Source organism: Stenella coeruleoalba (genome assembly GCF_951394435.1).
Source record: "Stenella coeruleoalba genome assembly, chromosome: 10".
NCBI classification, from domain to species: domain Eukaryota; kingdom Metazoa; phylum Chordata; class Mammalia; order Artiodactyla; family Delphinidae; genus Stenella; species Stenella coeruleoalba.
In genome coordinates, this window is record NC_137156.1 from 87,872,292 (window position 1) to 87,890,021 (window position 17,730).

The window sequence follows — 17,730 nt, forward strand, 5'->3', positions numbered from 1 at the left end:
GACCTAAGACATTAAATAAATAAATAAATAAATAAATAATAAGTAAAGATTAAAGTTTCTAAAAAAAAAACCTAACGGGTCTTCATGAGTAAAACTATCTCCAAGCGCTTAAAGTTCTTAGCAACAACGGCTGTTTCTCATGCCTAGTTCGTGTATAGCAGAATTCAAAATATTTTCAAAAATGTCATAGAAGCCTTAGCGTCAATTACTAAAACCCTGTAAAAACAAAAATGATAATTTATTAGTAGAAAAAAGCAGTTTCTGATGAAAGAACTAGGTGTCCTATAAGAACAACACAACAAAATCTTCATTTCTGCAGCGTCATTTACTCAGTGCAGAAAATACAGTAGGTAAATATAAAAGAAGCGAGCCTCTATCAAACTACTGTACTTGAACAAAAAAACAGCAGAGCCTCAGTAATGACAACCTATTTATGAACTTAAAAAAAAAAAAGTCCTATTCACAGCACCACCACCCAGAGCATCTATCAACGCTATCAATCTTTATTGTTCATTTGACCTGCAACAAGAGAAGAGGCAACAATATTCACTGCTGTAAGAGAATAAAACTTCAGAATCACCTTAATAGTTTTGAGATGTAAATACAGTGATGTGCAAACTGAAAGAGTTTATATCTTTCTGCCTTGGAAACGGAAAATGTTGCTAACTCCATTTCTTGCTTTGTTATCTTAGAGAGGTGAAAAAGTTAGACATACATGGGAATTGGAGAGAGTTATCATACATATCTTACATTTCTGGCTTTCATAACTAATCAAGGATAGACACTGTACAGTCACACAGTAATCCAAGGCAGATGTCTCTGGTTGAACAAGCTCAAATGATGCACAAAGGAGAACGCAGAGCCAAACGATTAAAACAGACCAGTTTTAAATCGACTGTGACAACTATTTATTCTTCTAAAAAATGAAAGAAAAATAAAGAAATCTCATTGCATTGCATTAACAATGATAACAGCTAACCTTTATTGGCTCTTCATCATGTGCCAGAAATGATATTGAGCACTTAAGTGCTTTATTTTATTTAATAATCCAACCAATGTTATCAACTGTCACTATTACCACCCTCATGATACAGGTGGGAAGACTGACGGAGAACAAGAAAGAAAGCTGTCCCTTGTCAAAGAGCTAGTAAGAGGTCAAGCTGGGATGGAAACCGATGATCTCCCATTCTAGACCTTAATTACCGTCTACACTAACTCCCTTTTCGTGTGGAACATAGAAAAGAGTGCCACGTAGACTAGCAACATATTTGGTCTCACCTAAGATCGCTCCCTTGCTGGAGTTCCAAAAAGTTCCACAAAGGAACTCATCATAGGAGGTCTTACCCAGGAAACCAGTTTCAGAACAGAACTCCAAACTCTTTAGTGAACTATTTATCTCCAGAAGACCCAACCTGAGATGCCCAAAGACACCTAGGTCTGGTCCCAAACTCAGAGATCTCTCTCCAGGGACAGTGGAGACCAACTGAGACGATGCCTGAAATAAGATTCCTCCGCCAAATAGCAATGTGCAAAGAACAATCAAGTTAACTGTCTACACCTCCTTGCCAGATGCACTCAATCCCAGGGAAGAAAGAAAGGAGGTTCTCCTTTTCTAGAAGTGTCTTGACCCAGTCTGTTGTCCAGGACGGATAGACACGGGATTTAGGTGACATTGCCTATTTTAGGACTAATTTACAGGACTGAGCCATCATGTGCAAGATTCAACACATGATACCGGGAGCACTGACAGAGAAAAGAAAAGCTCTGTCTGAGCCGAATTCCTTTCATTTCTCCATCTAATGATCAAAGGTCATTTCCTTTTCTCCGACACCCCGAGCTTGATCCTGATATCTCCTTTCCACTCCCCTTCTCACAAGCAACCTTAACTATCAATACTTTCATTGAATTTCTCATTCTTCAGAAGAAATAATAGAGAATTTAAACACCAGGCTTCACACAACACCATGTTTAACAGGTTAACCTTACTTCCTGCTTAATTATTTAACCTGTTCCTGGGTTCAAAATGCATCGGATCCAGGGCATTTAAACGAGTCTCATTCAATTATATCGCACTGAGTGAAGACATGTACAAGTGGAATAAGGACAAAGGCTCTCATCAATACTGCGTTCCCGGCTGCTCACAGACATTATGTTAATAAGTGACACTGTTCATCCAAAGGAAAACTTAACCTATATTGCTCTGTTTTGGTCGTTTATCAGAACCCATGCTTTGAAACTTTCTCAGTGGCTTGGTATGGTAAAAGAAGGGAACGAGGACTTCTCTGGTGGCGCAGTAGTTGAGAATCCACCTGCCAATAATACAGGGGAAGTGTGTTCGAGCCCTGGTCCGAGAAGATCCCACCTGTCATGGAGCAACTAAGCCCATGCACCACAACTACTGAGCCTGCGCTCTAGAGCCCATGAGCCACAACTACTGAAGCCTGAGTGCCGCAACTACTGAAGCCCGCGCACCTAGAGCCCGTGCTCCACAAGAGAAGCCACTGCAATGAGAAGCCTGCGCACCGCAACGAAGAGTAGCTCCTGCACACCGCAATTAGAGAAAGCCCACGTGCAGCAACGAAGAACCAACACGGCCAAAAAATAAATAAATAAATAAATAAAATTTTAAAAAATATATATACCAATTAAAAAAAAAGAGAGCTCTGTTTCACAAAAACAACTGAACAACCGCAGCATCAGCCTTGGGAGGCACGTATTACATCAATGCTCTACACCTGAGAAACTGAGGCTCGAGAAATGCATACACTTGCTGAAGATCACGTGGGTCCAAGAGGGGGGGCAGGGTTGGAACCCAGGTCCACAGGACTCCAGCACCCATGCTGTCCCTCCTGGGCTGGTAAACATGTGCACCCTACCCTAAACTCCTTTGCCTCAAAAGACACGGCTTTCACATTAAAACGTCATGAAGGATTAGACATCTAATTAGCTTTGTAATTAGAGTTTTAAGCAAGGCTTCTTTGGACTATGCAATAACAGTGGCAAAGATTAGAGTATCTATTATACCCTGAAGGGTGTCATAAGAATACTATACCTTTGACAGGAACAGGGTGATGGTTAAGATCTTGGACTTCACAGTCAGAACCTGAGTTGAGTTTCCTCATTCTTAGAATGAGGATAATAATGGTTTCTTCTTGAAACATGAATGAGATAGACTATCACTGCCTAGTGCCCCCGTACAAGGCCTGGCCAATAGCAAGGGTTCCAAACACAAGCAGAGCACAGGGTGGGCCGGACACTAGCACATCTCAGCAATGAGGCCATGGTGCTGTTTAACCACATAAATGACTCTGCTACAAAAATCTGGAAATGAGGAACGTCTAATCCTAAGTTAACTTAGTCTACAGCAAGTTTGGGAGAGCTGAGGCCTGAAGTTAAGGAAATAAAGACAGTTGTACATTCATCCCAACATCTGGCCATCTGATGGGAGCTATTACATCCACGTGCACGTTCCTCCTTTCCCCAAGTCTGGAAAAAGAGCAGCACATTCTTGGAGGACTGCACAAGTGCCAGGAGACAGATTTTATCCTGGAGGTAGTGGGAGAGAGACACGATAAAGAACACGAGGGGAGCAGCTCGGCGTGGACCTTCGGGGGCATGGAGGTGGCACGGGCAAAGGGTGCTGACCAGACGGCTGTGCGGCACGAGGAGGGGAAATCGGACACAGGACACCCCAGGCCCGGAGGGAGATGGCCCTGGGAGCAAAGGGGGTGGGGGAACAGATGGTGGCTCGCAACAGGACAGGAGAAACATCCAGTCCAAGGAAGTGTGGGCTTGGATACGGACAGTGGAGGGAGGAGTGTGGGGCACAGGATACCCAGGTATCTGCTGAGACACCTGGACACCTCCCAGTTCTATCGGGTGAGTGAGTCTTGATGGGCTGGGAAGAAAACAAAAAGAAAACGAAAGAAACCACAAAACTGGAAATGAGATAGCTTTTCCCAGAGCCACCCGCTTCCTGAATGGCAGGGTCTCTTCCCTTCCGGAGCCAGGACTCAGGAGGGAGAGGGCTCTCACCAAGAGCCCGGGGTGGGGGATGGAGAAGGAAGATGCCTTCATATCCTGGAGTCCAGAGCCAGCACTGCCTCCTTGGGAGAAGGGGCACGAAGCTCTAACAGATGCTCAGCACCCTGTCTCTACCCCAGAATCCAAACCTAGTGGACAGTCAGGCCCCTAGTGAAGTGTAGGGTGTCCCTGGGAGACGCTTAGGTCTTTAGGATTGAGAAAGGGCAGAGATAGAGTAACCCTGGAGAAGCGGGTGTGGCGTGAGCCATCCACAGCCAATAAGTTGCAAGCAGAAAGAGAAGCTCCAAGTTCAGGAACATACACTAGATTCTGCTGAAAATAAGCTTGGCTATCATATTCAAATGTGTAACTACCGATCAGTGTTAAAATCAACTACCGATCAGTGTTAAAATCACCCAATTTGTAATCTGCTCCATTCAGGGTCTAACTGGACAAGAATTTTTGGGGGGGGGATAAAAGCCACAGCGAAATAGCAGAACTCAAATGTACTTTGTCAAAAAGACACCTCATGGTGGCTGCTTTTCTTTTAAGTCCAAGAATGCAAACTGTCTTCTATGGTAGAGTCCCTCTTCCTTTCAGCGTCACTCTGTCGTTGTTCTCCTCCGAACAATCCAGCCTCAGAAGCTTGGACGCCAGCCATCTCCTAAGCGGTGTGGCAGCCCCCAAAGTCCATCGTGCCGCTGTCAGTGTGGATTCTTTCTAAAAACTCCTTTCCGCCCAGTGACGGGTGTTTCTTGATTACTGCTGTTGTGGGACTTGTAGCCGAGAACGGGCTAGACTGGAAAGCTGCCCGGCGGGTTGTGAGAACTGTAATTGACTGACCACTAGTCTGTGTATCTGGGGTGACACAACACCTCTCAGCCTCAGATTATGCAAAGCTCCCAGAGACTCGCACAGCTGGGAAACAGCTCTGTCTGTTGACTAGTGACAAGAGAGCGCAAAAATGTGGAGGGGCGGGGCTGGGGGGACCGGGCGGCAGAGATGGCTGCCAGAAATTCTGTCCTAAAGAGAATGGGGATGCCTTCTCTCCCCGCACCAAGATGTTTCTGTCCTCTTCGTTGGTCAAACTATGTTTTTAATGAGGAAGCAGCCTGGACCAAGCCCTCCCTGTCATTCCAACTTCAGTTCTAAAAGAAGGGATTCTTGGAGGAAGAACAGAAGGGGGAAACTGTTCAAGTCCAAGACCGAAGGCAGTCGTGGGAATGACGCTTGAAAATGAATTGGAAACGGAGGAGACTAGTCCACTGAAGTATTAGCGGTGTTGATCTGTCACCAGAATAGGTGCAGAGAGGATGAAAAGAGACAAAGGGCAAGGGAAACTGGCAGCAAGGAGCAAAGGCACAGCTTTTATGGAGCTATAATATCTACAGAACGGGATATATTCACCCACGGCCAAAGATGTTTCTGAAAAATAACCTAAGACATTAAGATTGTCAGCGCTGCCCTAGGCCAAGAATATACACATATTTAAAGCTGCTGCTATATTTAGATAACCTAAGAAATCCCTCAGTCTACTTCTCTATCTCCCTGAGTTTGATTTCAAGTCTGTATCTCTCATTTCTATCATCCGCTCATCTGCTTTTCTGGTGAACGCCCACAAGCGACGCTTTCACCGACATACGGACAAGAACAAACCGAATCAAGGTGCGGCAGCATTTTCACATTTCCGCTTGATGGACTACAAGGTGATTTCAGTTTCTGAAATGGGATCATCCAACTACCCAACCTGGAGCATTTTCTTGTCCAAATCGGCAACAAAGCAAAGGCTACCCAGCTGCGAAGTCCTACATTGTCACTTACAGGAAGGTGGGAGCTTGGCCTGGCCCATCCCTCTTTACCTTTGTTAACTGCAGTTGGACGACTATAAATTCAAGTAAACACACAGTAACCTCATCTTATTCGCGCCTTTAGCCTCCTCCTTTACACCTTAGCTCAGAGTTGCTACCCAGATGCAGTGAACTTGACTTGAATATCCCTCTCTCACAAAGTTTCCAGCACTGACAAGCAGTCAGAGAAGAGAAAGACAGAGATTCTGGTCACCCAAGGGCATTCCATGGCTTGCAACGAGCCTGTAATCCTTCGAGTAAAATTCCCCTTCCTTCTTTATTAAACCATCTCCAATTTCTAATGTTTCCTCAGTGATTTACTTGAAGAACATCCCTAAACCTATAGGTACTGAAGAAACATTCACTTAATAAATGTTTAACAAGTGCTTGGGAAGCCTTACTGTGCACACTGCGTTCATCACCTAACCCTAATGCCAGTCCTATCAGCATTACCCCATTTTGGAGATGAGGCAATTAAGGCTTAGAGGAGGTTAGAAGATCCTCCCAGAGACGCTCAACAACAAGGCAGAAGGAGCACAGGAGCCCGGCTGTCACCAACTCCAGGGTCTGATACTCATCACAGGACAGCTCAGTTCAGGGTACCCTGGAGCTGCTGCTGGTGACACATCCAACCCTGACCCACAACCTTAAAGCGGCTTCACCCCCTTCCGGATCCACGTGCAGCAAAGACAGAGGGCACCTGAAAATAGCTTCCAGCAAAATTCTAGGGCTGACCCCTCTGCCTAGGAATCATTTCTGCACACCCGTCCCCCTCTGCCAGGGTGAAAGGTCATCCAACCACCCCTCCTGGAGAAGGGGCTGCTGCAGGGCCCACGTGCACACAGGCTGCACGCGGCTCCACCCCTTAGGCTCCCTGTAAACAGACATACGGGATAGGGGAGAAAGATGGACGCTCGGGTCCATCTGTTAGTTATTTCTTTACAAGGGTAATCATTATGTTACACCACTTCCCTTTCTTATTGTAACAGGCTTATTAGAACACCATTAGTCTGGGGGGACAGAGGTGACCCGCGGCTAAAAGGCTTCGCTGAGCAAAGAACAGCAAGACGTGTTGTTTTCAAAGGCACAAGTGGGTGTCTGACTGATCCAGGGGTGAACGCCGCTCAAGTTCCCCTTTGCACCCAGCGGTGCCTATCGCAGCGCCTGAAACGCAGTGTGTAAGCATGTGAGGAGCTGGACTGAAAGAACACATTTGGAAGCATTTCATTTACTTCTTACCATCAACCACTCTTTAACTTACTAGGTTCGAAATTAAGGAGATGAGGCGTGATTCCATCCAGGACACCACCTCTTTTCTCTCCTTTTTCTTCCCTTTCCCTTTCCCTCCCTTCCTTCTTTCCTTTCCTTCCTTCCTTCCTCTCTTTCTTCCTCTAACTCTCTTTTACAAGCAGAACCTGTTTCGTTTTATACTGCATGTATACTTTCAGAACTCTGAAAACAAGAATTACAGCGTGGGGTGGACACACCTCATCACCATGGACCAGAAGCCATCAGACCAACTAAACGGAGGCAGAAAATGATGCTGGGAAAGCTGTTTAATCTTTGGACGCTCTCTTTTTCCATCTGTAATACGAAGGGTAATGGGCTGTGGGTACTAACCTCACAGAGTCTTCCTGAAGATGCACCCACATCTCTAACCCGCACAGTGCTTGCACGTACAGTAACAGTCCTTTGGAAACCCTGTATGACACTTTGGAGGGGACTCTGCCTCAGGAGAAAATACTGTTCTTATTTTGGTAACAGCCTGGAGTCGGGTGCTGAGTTCAAATCTCAGCTCTACACTTAGAATCTGTGTAACTTCTGGCCTTAACCTAGCTGTTTGATAATGTTTTACAATCCTCCTCTCTTACCAAAAGGGGTCTACCAAATGAATGAGATGGGGAAGCTAATGTGTGTACATACACAATGTACCCTAAGTGCACGGCACCCAGTTAAACTCAATGAATGTTACTTCCTTTCCTTTTAAGCTCCTTAGTCTACAGCCAACACAAAACCACCTTATAAACAGATTCTCTCACATCAAGTATTTTTACAGAGGAGCAAACATCATCTGTGAACTCAGAAAGAATCACTTACAGATAAACGGCAACAGAGTTCCCAATTCAAATTATTCAGTTATGATCATTCAAGCCAGTGTAGCTGGGTAACATATTTGTAAGCCAAATCCTAATTTTCTTTATAAATCACTGAAATGAAATGGACACAACAGCCCACAATTCCTTTAGCTGAACTGGGCTGTTCTGTAAGATACACCATGGAATGGCCACTTGCTGACACTTTTCAGAAACAGAAAAGACACTGAACTATGAACATTCTAATAGATACATTTCCAACTGTGTGGACATCTGGAACACCTTTTCATACAAGTGTCTATTAGATTCACTTATCTCCAGGAGTTCTGAAATGGACAAAATCGTTTCTGGGATTTGGGAGTTTACACAAATGGATCTGGGGAAACAAAAGCATACCTCCCACAAGCCTGGAAACAATTTTGTTAACTTGCAGGTCACGGAAAAACTCGTTCTTTTTTAAGAGTGCGCTAACAAGCTCACTCTTGGTTAGCAATCTGAAAAGTTTCGAGGGCTGACAAGACAGCCCCTTGGATCTTGAATTTATTCACTGAACAAAGACATATCGAGAGTTCACAGGGTACACGGTAATCGAACTGGTGCCGGGATACGTAGCCCTGAAGAACACACACATGGTCCTTCCTTTATTGTCCTTCACAGACAATGAACAGCTCTTCCCATTATTCACTTACAGCTGTGATGAAGGCCATGCAGGCAGAGCACCAAGGTGAGAGTCTCAGGGCACCAGACCTAGTCTGTGAGGTCAGAGAGGGCTTCCCACAGGCAGTGATGCTTGAGCTGGGATGGGAAGGATAGAAAGGTTATCTAGTCAGGGGCAAACCCTAAGTGCTGACAGAAAGGCAGGGGCTAGAAGGGGAGAGTTGGAAAACTTGCCAGTTACCTAACAATGAGCAACTGGAAAGACTATTCCAAGGAGAAAAAGGAGCAAGTGCAAAGGCCCAGGGGCAAGAAGGAGCTCAGGGACATATTCACGGACCTGCCAGAAGCCAGTGAACCTGGGAAGAGAGACTAAAGGGGAGAAGAGTACAGGCAGGTGGAGGCCAGCAGGACCCAGAGTGTGCTTGGCCTTATATCCACCCAAGAGGAACTCAAGGCAGAGCAGGGTTGAAAGAAGAGTGACATCAGATTTCCATTTCTAAGAAATGATTCCCAGCTCGAGGTAACTGGAGGGGAGCAGGAAAATACATAGAGGGAGCAGCTGTGATCTAGGCAAGAGATTATGGGGGTTGAGACCAAGGATGATTTTTGTCCCACAGGGAACAAGGGCAGTGTCTGGAGCTATCTGTACCTGTCACGACGTGAGGCATGCTTCTGACATCTAGTAGGTAGAGGCCAGGGATGCCGCTACACATCCCATAATGCACACACTACCTTCCCCACAACACACACACAACCAAGAATTATTCACCCCAAGATTCTAATAGTGCTGAGGTCAGGACACCCTGGTTTGGACCAAGGTCATCTTCTGATGGGACTGGAGAGCAATGAACAGATTCAAGAAGTGTTTAGGAGGTATAATCCACCTGATTTAATGACAGACTGGAAGTAGGGCTACAAGAGCAGAAGCTATCAAGGCTGGGTCTCAAGTTTCTCAACAATTCCAAGGAAAGTTACACGCAGAACTTCCTCTTTCCCAGAAAGCCAAACAAGTTTTTTGCTGTGGAATGCCTTTGTTCTTAGAATCAGGTGGACAAGTCAGGGTAGGAAACTGAGGCTGGGAGCCCAACTCTTTAACATCCTCAAGCATAGCATCACCAAGTCTGTTGTAGCCCGGATGAGGCTTCAGACTGGTTCCAGAAGACTTTCTGGACCATGTTACCTATCATATAACTGCTAGGCAGTCTGGGTTTTAGAACTTCACCCTGGTCTTTCAAAAAACGTTCAGGGGGCTTCCCTGGTGGCGCAGTGGTTGAGAGTCTGCCTGCCGATGCAGGGGACGTGGGTTCGTGCCCTGGTCCGGGAGGATCCCACGTGCCGCGGAGCGGCTGGGCCCGTGAGCCATGGCCACCGAGCCTGCGCGTCCGGAGCCTGTGCTCTGCAACGGGAGAGGCCACGGCAGTGAGAGGCCCGCGTACCGCAAAAAAAAAAAAAAAAAAAAAAGTTCAGGAAGGGATGTTCAGACGATGATCAGTAAAATCATAACTGTGTGAAGACCAACATGTGTTGATCTATATCTGTACTTGAGCCCACACTCCTTGTCTCGCTGAGTAGCTACCTAAAATGTGATAGGTGGCCCAGCATGAGCTGGTAGCTTGTTAGAAACGCAGAACCTCACGCCCCATACCAGCCCTGATAGATCAGAATCTCTAAGGGTAAGAATATGCGATTGAACAAGCTATCCAGGTGATCCCAATCGTGTGAAGGTTTGCGAAGACCTGTTCCAGCTCACCTGGTAGGGCAGGAGAAACAATGCCTAAGTAGGTCCAAACCCTAAATGCTCAGCTGGTATCAAAAGTCCGAAACCTTATATTATTTAAATAATGCCAGATCATTTTATGGAACAAGTTCTAGGCCTTGAAGAAAGGGTATGGAAAAATCTTCTGAGTCTTTGTTATCTACTTCAGCTTGTAACAGAGAGGTAAATGATAGGACTTTAAAAAAAAATAATAAAAGTGTTGTGCATGCGAGTTTCCAAGCAATATAAATCCTTCTGCTTTTTAGAAGAGAATAAACAGTACCCAGCAGGAGCAGAGAGTCTGGCCAATGAAATAAACAAGTTCTTAAACAGCTTGCAGTGGGAGGGGTCCGTCTGGCAGGCGCTGGAACACCAGAAGCTTTCCACAAGGGCCACTGAGGGTTAACCAAAAGGCAAAAGGAGCGAGCTTCCCCCTAAGGCCTGGGCTGGGACCAGCCAGGGTCTGAGGCCAGAAAAATGAACTAGTGCAGCTTTCAGGCCAGGCCATTCTTGGCTGTCCTCAGGCCCAGCAATGAGGTCCATAAAAGTCCCAAGCAGCGCTCCAACTCCAGAAGGAAACTCTCTCCGTAAGCTCAAAAAGCAACATCTTGTCCCTAAGCTTAATGCCCTGATGAGCCAACTGACTCACCCAACAGAGCTTCAAAAACTTGCACAGTTTTGATTCAAGTATCATATTTTTGATTCCGAGACGGAGTTTACCCAAACACTCCAGAAAGAAAACAGAAAGGCAAGAAGAAATAATAAACTAGCTTCACAATGAATGATGTATAAACTCTGGGGGAGTGAATGGCTTATTTATAAATAAGCATCACTTAAAACTATGCAGGAAGTCCAGATGACAGCATAAACAGGAGAAACTCCGGAAACTCCTTCACCCCAAACGCGGCGCCTGCTTGAAGACCCAGCTTTGCCCCTTACTTTGGTGACTCGCAAGCTCACGCCAGTCTTTTGTACGCCTGTGCGGTCCTGGGTGAGCCTCAGAGCTGTAAATATTTGCCCTTCGCCCAGAGCCGGCCAGCTGCTGAGGCTGCTGCTGACAGACAGGCCAGGGGCCAGGATGGGGAGGAGGTGGGGAGGGGGGAGTCGGAAAACTGGCAGACCGGGTGTGCGCTGTGGAAGAGGGGGCTGGGAGAGGGCAGGGAGAGGCAAAGCACACAAGCAGACACAGGCCCCTGGGGGCCCCTCAGGCAAATACATTCCCCAGAATGGCAGCGGCAATGGCCCACGTCCCTCCCCAGCTGGTGAAAATGTGGCCTTTGCAACCAGAGAAATCTTGGTTCTCATCTTGTGACTGTGCCCCACTCAGAGTACAGGTGACGACACATGGAGACATTTCTGGTTGTCACCACTGGGCAGGGGGCGGTGCTACTGGTATCCAGTGGGTAGAGGCTAGGGATGCCGCTCAACATTTAACAACGCGAGCTTCTCTGGCGGCGCAGTGGCTGAGAATCTGCCTGCTAATGCAGGGGACACGGGTTCGAGCCCTGGTCTGGGAGGATCCCACATGCCGCGGAGCAACTAGGCCCGTGAGCCACAACTACTGAACCTGCGTGTCTGGAGCCTGTGCTCCGCAACAAGAGAGGCCGCGATAGTGAGAGGCCCGCGCACCGCGATGAAGAGTGGCCCCCGCCTGCCACAACTAGAGAAAGCCCTCACACAGAAACGAAGATGCAACACAGCAAAAATTAATTAATTAATAAAAACTCCTACCCCCAACATCAAAATATATATATATATTTTTTTTTTTTGACAACGCACGGGACGGCCTCCCATAACAAAGAATTTTGGGGCCCAAAATGTCAAAACACCCCAAGGTGGACAACTGAGGTAGAACCTGAATGCCAGCTCTGTACGAGTTCTATGACCTGAGCCTGCTTTCTCATCTCAGAGGATTAAAGACAGAATGCCTCCGAAGTGCTTTGCCACAGTCTCTGGTACATAATAAACCCTCAGTAAATGGCACCTGTGGTTACATTGGGAGGCAACACGATAGTGCTCGCGAGCTTGGTCACCTGTGGGTTCAGAAACCAATTCTGGCACCTAGAAGCTGTGACTCAGGCATCTGACCGCGTCTCACTGGTCCTGAGTTTTCCTCACCTACAGAACGAGCAGCAACGTGCCTCCCTTACTTGATTACAAAGGAAACAGCTGAGAAGCAGAAGTGCTTAGAACGGGGCCTGGAGCAAAGCAAGCCTCCAGTAGTGGTGGCTGTTACAATTTCACCAACTCCCAGCACAAGGGGATGGCTTACAAGGGGAGGAGGTTAAAGATAAGTGCAGGGGATACTTGCTGAGCGTTGACTTTCCACCAGGCACCGTGCTAGATCCTTTTCACATGTTCTCTCCCTGAAGGGGGTAAACAAGCTATTTTACATTTAGGGAAACGGAGGCACCTGGAGGTTAAGCCACAACATGACTCAGCTGTTTAGCCAAGAGCCCAGATTCGAGAACAGTTCTGATTCCAGAGGCCTCACTGTCAATTATTACTTTGTATTTGGTGGTGGTCCCTTTACTGCTTTCTGGAATTCTTTCAATCCCTGGAGGAATACTACAGAAGGGGCCTGTCTGTGTTTCACCCCCCGTGTCACAACTTGAGGGAGCGTGAGCTGCTACCTCAAGGTCAGCCGGCTAGTTGGCAGCAAAGCCTACGTCGGAATCCAGCTATTACTCCAGAGGCCTCTCTGGCAGCCTTCTTAACTTAATCTACACGGGCTGGGGGCTCCTTTTATTCTTTCTGGAGCTCCTGAGGGTGCATGGATAGAGCTCACGCCGTGTGTCAGTATCTTATCCTGTGGGTCACGTGTACAGGAGCCATGTTTCCCAACCTCCAAAGAGGCTAAGCGACTTCCCCAAGATCACCCAGCTGGTCTGCAGCACAGCCTTTGCACACTTCTGACTCCGGAGCCACACTCATTCTTACTCTGCGCTGGTCGCGGATTCCTTCCAGTCTTTCCAGAACCCCTGAAGCTGCTGGAGCTACACTTCACCCTGAGTCTAATCTGTCAGAGGACCACAGTTCCCAAGTTTAGACCGATTCCCCGACCTTGCTCACGGTGATCTATCTGGCAAGCAGTGTCGGAAGAGGGAGGCAGAGATGCTCCCGGGCAGCTCCCGGGACCCCAGTGCCCAAAGGGACTGGGAGGCGCCCCGGGGACCCAGGAGCCCGGCAGGGGGTCGGGGCGGGCGGCGGGTGCCTACCTTGCCGCCGGGCGGCGTGGCCACGCAGCGGCTGAGCGAGTCGAGGCGTGCGCTGTACTCGGTGAACTTCTTCTGGTAGCGCAGAGCGGTCATCTGCAGCTCCAGCTGGGCGGCGGCCAGCTGTGCCACCAGCGACTTCTCGCGCTTGCCCGCGCGCAGCGCCTCCTTCTTGAGCGCCTTGTGCAGCGCGCCCAGGCGGGCCTGCAGTGCGCCGTTGTGCGCCCGCAGGGCCCGCGCGCAGCAGTGGCCGCCGGCGCGCTGCTCGCCGTGCGTCAGGGGCAGCCCGCAGCCCTCCTGGCAGCGGCCCACCGGCCGCGCGTCGCACGCGTCGCGCATGTGCGCCTCCACGTCGCGCCGCAGCAGCACCTGGCCGCAGCCCGCGTGGCGGCAGCGAGCGGGCGCGAAGTCGCAGCGCTCGAGGTGCTCGGGCAGCTGTTGCAGCTTGACCACCCGGCCGCAGCCGCGCGCCGCATGCGCGCACTTGATGTCGAGCTTGAGGATGAGGCGCTTGAGCGGCAGGACGTGGTTGAGCTCCTTGGCCGAGAGGCGACCGCGGCAGCGCGCCGGGCAGCTGCCCTCCTGCACCACCCAGGGCAGCACGCAGCCGGCGCAAAAGACGTGGCCGCACGGCGTGGTCAGCGGGTCCTCCAGGACCTTGTGGCACAGCGCGCACTTCAGGTCCGGGTCCACGTCGCCGTCGAAGCGGTCCAGCTCGAAGCCCATGGTGGCGGCCGGGGCCCGGGGTCGCCGCCGGGCGGCCGGCCGCCCCCTCCTTCCCTGCGAGGCAGCCGAGACGCGCCCGCTGCGCCGCCCGCTCTCTCGCTGGCTCTCCCCGGACTGAGCCTAATTGCTCCAGACTTCCTCGGAAAATGCCCGAGGAACAGAACTCCTCAGCCGTATTTGCGTGAGCGCGTGCGCACGCACATCCTACCTCGGCTGCCTCCCGCCCGCCCCCTGCAAAAGGGAGGAGGACGGGTGGCGAAGGAGGGTAGGAAGACCCAGAGGCTCGCCAAGGAGACTGGCCCGCCCAGGACGCCAGCCTGAGCCTTTCTCTCCGGAAACTCCACTCCGCTCTCTTGCAGTTTTCGCTATGGGAGACAAAATGCCAGCCGAGAAAAGCTCACTAGGTTAGGCGCAGAGGGTGCTGCTGTCGCCCAGACGAGTTTTCCTGCAGCCCCTTCCGGGCCAGATCACGACTTTTTACTCCCCACCCCCCCCCCCCCCGCCCGCCTCGTCTTTTTGTGGCTGATTACAGAGAGCGAAAAATATCTCGGGGCCCGCTATCTCAGCATTTACGGTCTTTATTTATTTATTTCATTCCGGGGAAAGTTACAGAGCCTGCGGGACGCTCCTGCAACTACAGGTCCCACCAGAGGTTCAGCGGCCCCGGAGGTTTGCCAGGCCAAGGTTTCCAGAAGCAGAGGGCGAATCTACGAGGGCCAGTTTTCGGGGACGAGAGCTGCTCGCCGGCTGCCAGCGTGGGAGAAGCTGCCGGGCCGGCTCCGTTCACTTCACCGAATACCTCTGAAGTGTCTGCACTAAAGTGTGGCTTGCACTGTGCTGGGCCCTGATAAATCGGTCCCCTTAAAAATCATCAGTACAATATTGTAAGAGAGCGTCGTACTTAAAACTTATTTTCCCCCATTACAAAAGAAGTAACGCTGGTCTTACAGCGTTAAAAACCGCACAAGTGTAGAACTTGGAGAAGTTCCCCATAATCACCCCCACAATCATGCGAACTGCGTTCCTTTCAGTTTTGTTTTTTTTCCTATGTATGCACTTTGTTATATTTCCATTCTCCAGTTGAGGAAATTCAGGCTGAGAGAAGGCAAAAAATAAAATACTCTTGAAGGCCCCGAGAGCAGTCTTTCTCACATTTTAATGTGGATGCAGATTCTGATCCGGTGGGTGTGGGGTGGAGTCTGAGAATCTCCTTGTCAAAAGAGCCTCCACGTGGTGCCGATGCTATTATTCAATGGATTTCCACCTGATTGGGAAGTGGCCATCCATGAATCTGGACTTTTTTCTTCTGCTGGGGGGTAGCTTCAAGCAGGGCAGTTTTCAGCAACAGTTCTGAGTGTTGAAGAAATACTTTGGGATTCCAACCTAGGTGATCAGTTCATAGCATCACCCATGGATTTCCTGTTTTGTTTTCTGTTTTTTTCCTCTCCCCTGGCTCTCGATGGCTAAGAAACATCCAGCCAACATTGGTAAGAAAGAAAAATCAAGCTATGGCATTCTCATTTGGAATGTGCTGCTAGAGCCTGAAGAATGAAGTGGAAAAGTTGCATCTCTGTGTTCAGTGTGGCTCTGGGGTCTGGAACGTGGGATGACAGCACCCATTTTGTCTAATTGCTTTTACTTCTCTCCTTTTTGTGTCTGCGAAAGCCCCATGACCTTCACTACTTAACTGTTTCACCAGAGTGAAAGGGTTGTGTTGATGTCCACAAGGATTACTTGTTTTGAACCGACCTTTAGAAAGTTGTCCCTGGGCTTCACTGGTGGCGCAGTGGTTGGGAGTCCGCCTGCCGATGCAGGGGACATGGGTTCGTGCCCCGGTCTGGGAAGATCCCACATGCCGCGGAGCGGCTGGGCCCATGAGCCATGGCCGCTGAGCCTGTGCGTCCGGAGCCTGTGCTCCGCAACGGGAGGGGCCACAGCGGTGAGAGGCCCGTGTGCCGCAAAAAAAAAAAAAAAAAAAAAAAGTCACTGATTAGATTTCTCAGTGCCTTCCTGAGGTCACTGGACAGTGTGCTTTCATCAGTGTTGGTTGCATTTGTTGTCTATTTGTGGTAGGGGCTTTCGTTTAATTGCTTAAATCGATTAATGCATTCCTTTGCAAGTTCTCGAGGTGGAATATAATTGGCCTTTGTTCAGATAAGCGTGTTCCAGAAATCCTCCTTCAGTGTATTTATTAAGCTGCTCACAGGTTCTCAGATAATGGGTAAGAAACACATTCTTTCATCAAAGGTGTGTGGGCCTGTCAGTTTCACAAGGTGGGCTAGTGTCAACAGGGTGATAATCTTCAAACCAAACTGGTTTTGAGAAACAACGAAAGCGCATCATACGCCATAAATGGGAAATGACTGCTTACTTTGGGTGTAGGCTTCTCTGCAGACTTGTTCCCCCCCATCCCCACCCTGTTGCCAAATGAGAGGCTGTTGATGAAATGCTACAGCTGAGGCCACAGAAAAGCTATAGCAGACTGTGGACTGGCCTCTTGCGGCACAAGAAAAAGAAAAGTCTGTCTAAACTATCCTCGCTGGTTAATTTTAGAAGCAAAATTCTTGGAGGTCAGAAAAAAAAAAAAAAGACTCCTAGAATGTCAGAGTTGGCAGATCCTGCATACTATTTAGTGGCTGAATTTAATAGGGGAATTGAGAACCAGAAAGGTTAAAAGAAAGACCAGTTTAAGGACAAGTTTTCTCAGTTTCTGCTTTCGGTCAAGTAATAGTGTGTCCTGTGCGTTGTAGGATGTTCAGCAGCATCTCTGGTTAGATGCCGGTGGTTACCTTCCCCACCCCCTGCAGTGGTGTCAACCAGACATTGCCAGTGTCCTCGGGAGGTGAAACTGCACTGGGTTGAGGCTGAGAACCACTGGTTTGGGGCAGCCTTTCATTCATTGCTAACGTCAGACAGTGCTGGCAGCCCGTGTCCTCTGCTGGCTGTGGAATGACCTAATGAATGCAGCATAGTGAGAGAGAGGTGTTACCTTGAAAAGTTGGGGCACCACAGTAATACACATGAATACAAATGGTAGGAAGCTAAACGTTTGGTGTGGCAAGTCATCTGAGAAAAGTAGCTGGTTGTTCTGACATGGATTAGATACTTACTCAGGTGTCTCAGAAGCAGCCGAATGTTGATGAAGGGATGATTCCTTGTGGACGAGAGCATCAGTCCCTTTGCAAATGATTCTTACGGCTTCCGCCATCTCTGCCATCAACGCTTCCTTTTACGGTCCGATTCTGCACTTTCTAACCAAGGCGTGGTCCCAAGCCTAACAAAAATGCAATATTCCCTGTCACTCCGATTTAGATTCTGTTCTTGACTCTCCGTTCCATCAACCTGTTTATTCAGAAGGTGATGATAATAATGTCTACCATTTTTGAGCTGCTACTCAGTGCCGAGCATTGTCC

The 17,730-nt window shown here is 48.8% G+C and overlaps 1 protein-coding gene across 1 annotated transcript in view; it reads right to left on the reverse strand.

Annotated features, from left to right (window-relative positions):
• Positions 1–14,789, reverse strand: part of PDZRN3 (PDZ domain containing ring finger 3) — a 247,439-nt gene extending 232,650 nt beyond the window's left edge. Inside the window, exon 1 of the mRNA XM_079933478.1 lies at positions 13,595–14,789. Within this exon, the coding sequence (XP_079789604.1) occupies positions 13,595–14,317 (723 nt within the window). The 5' untranslated portion in view covers positions 14,318–14,789. The remainder of the gene's footprint in view (positions 1–13,594) is intronic.
• Between the last annotated feature and the right edge of the window lie 2,941 nt (positions 14,790–17,730).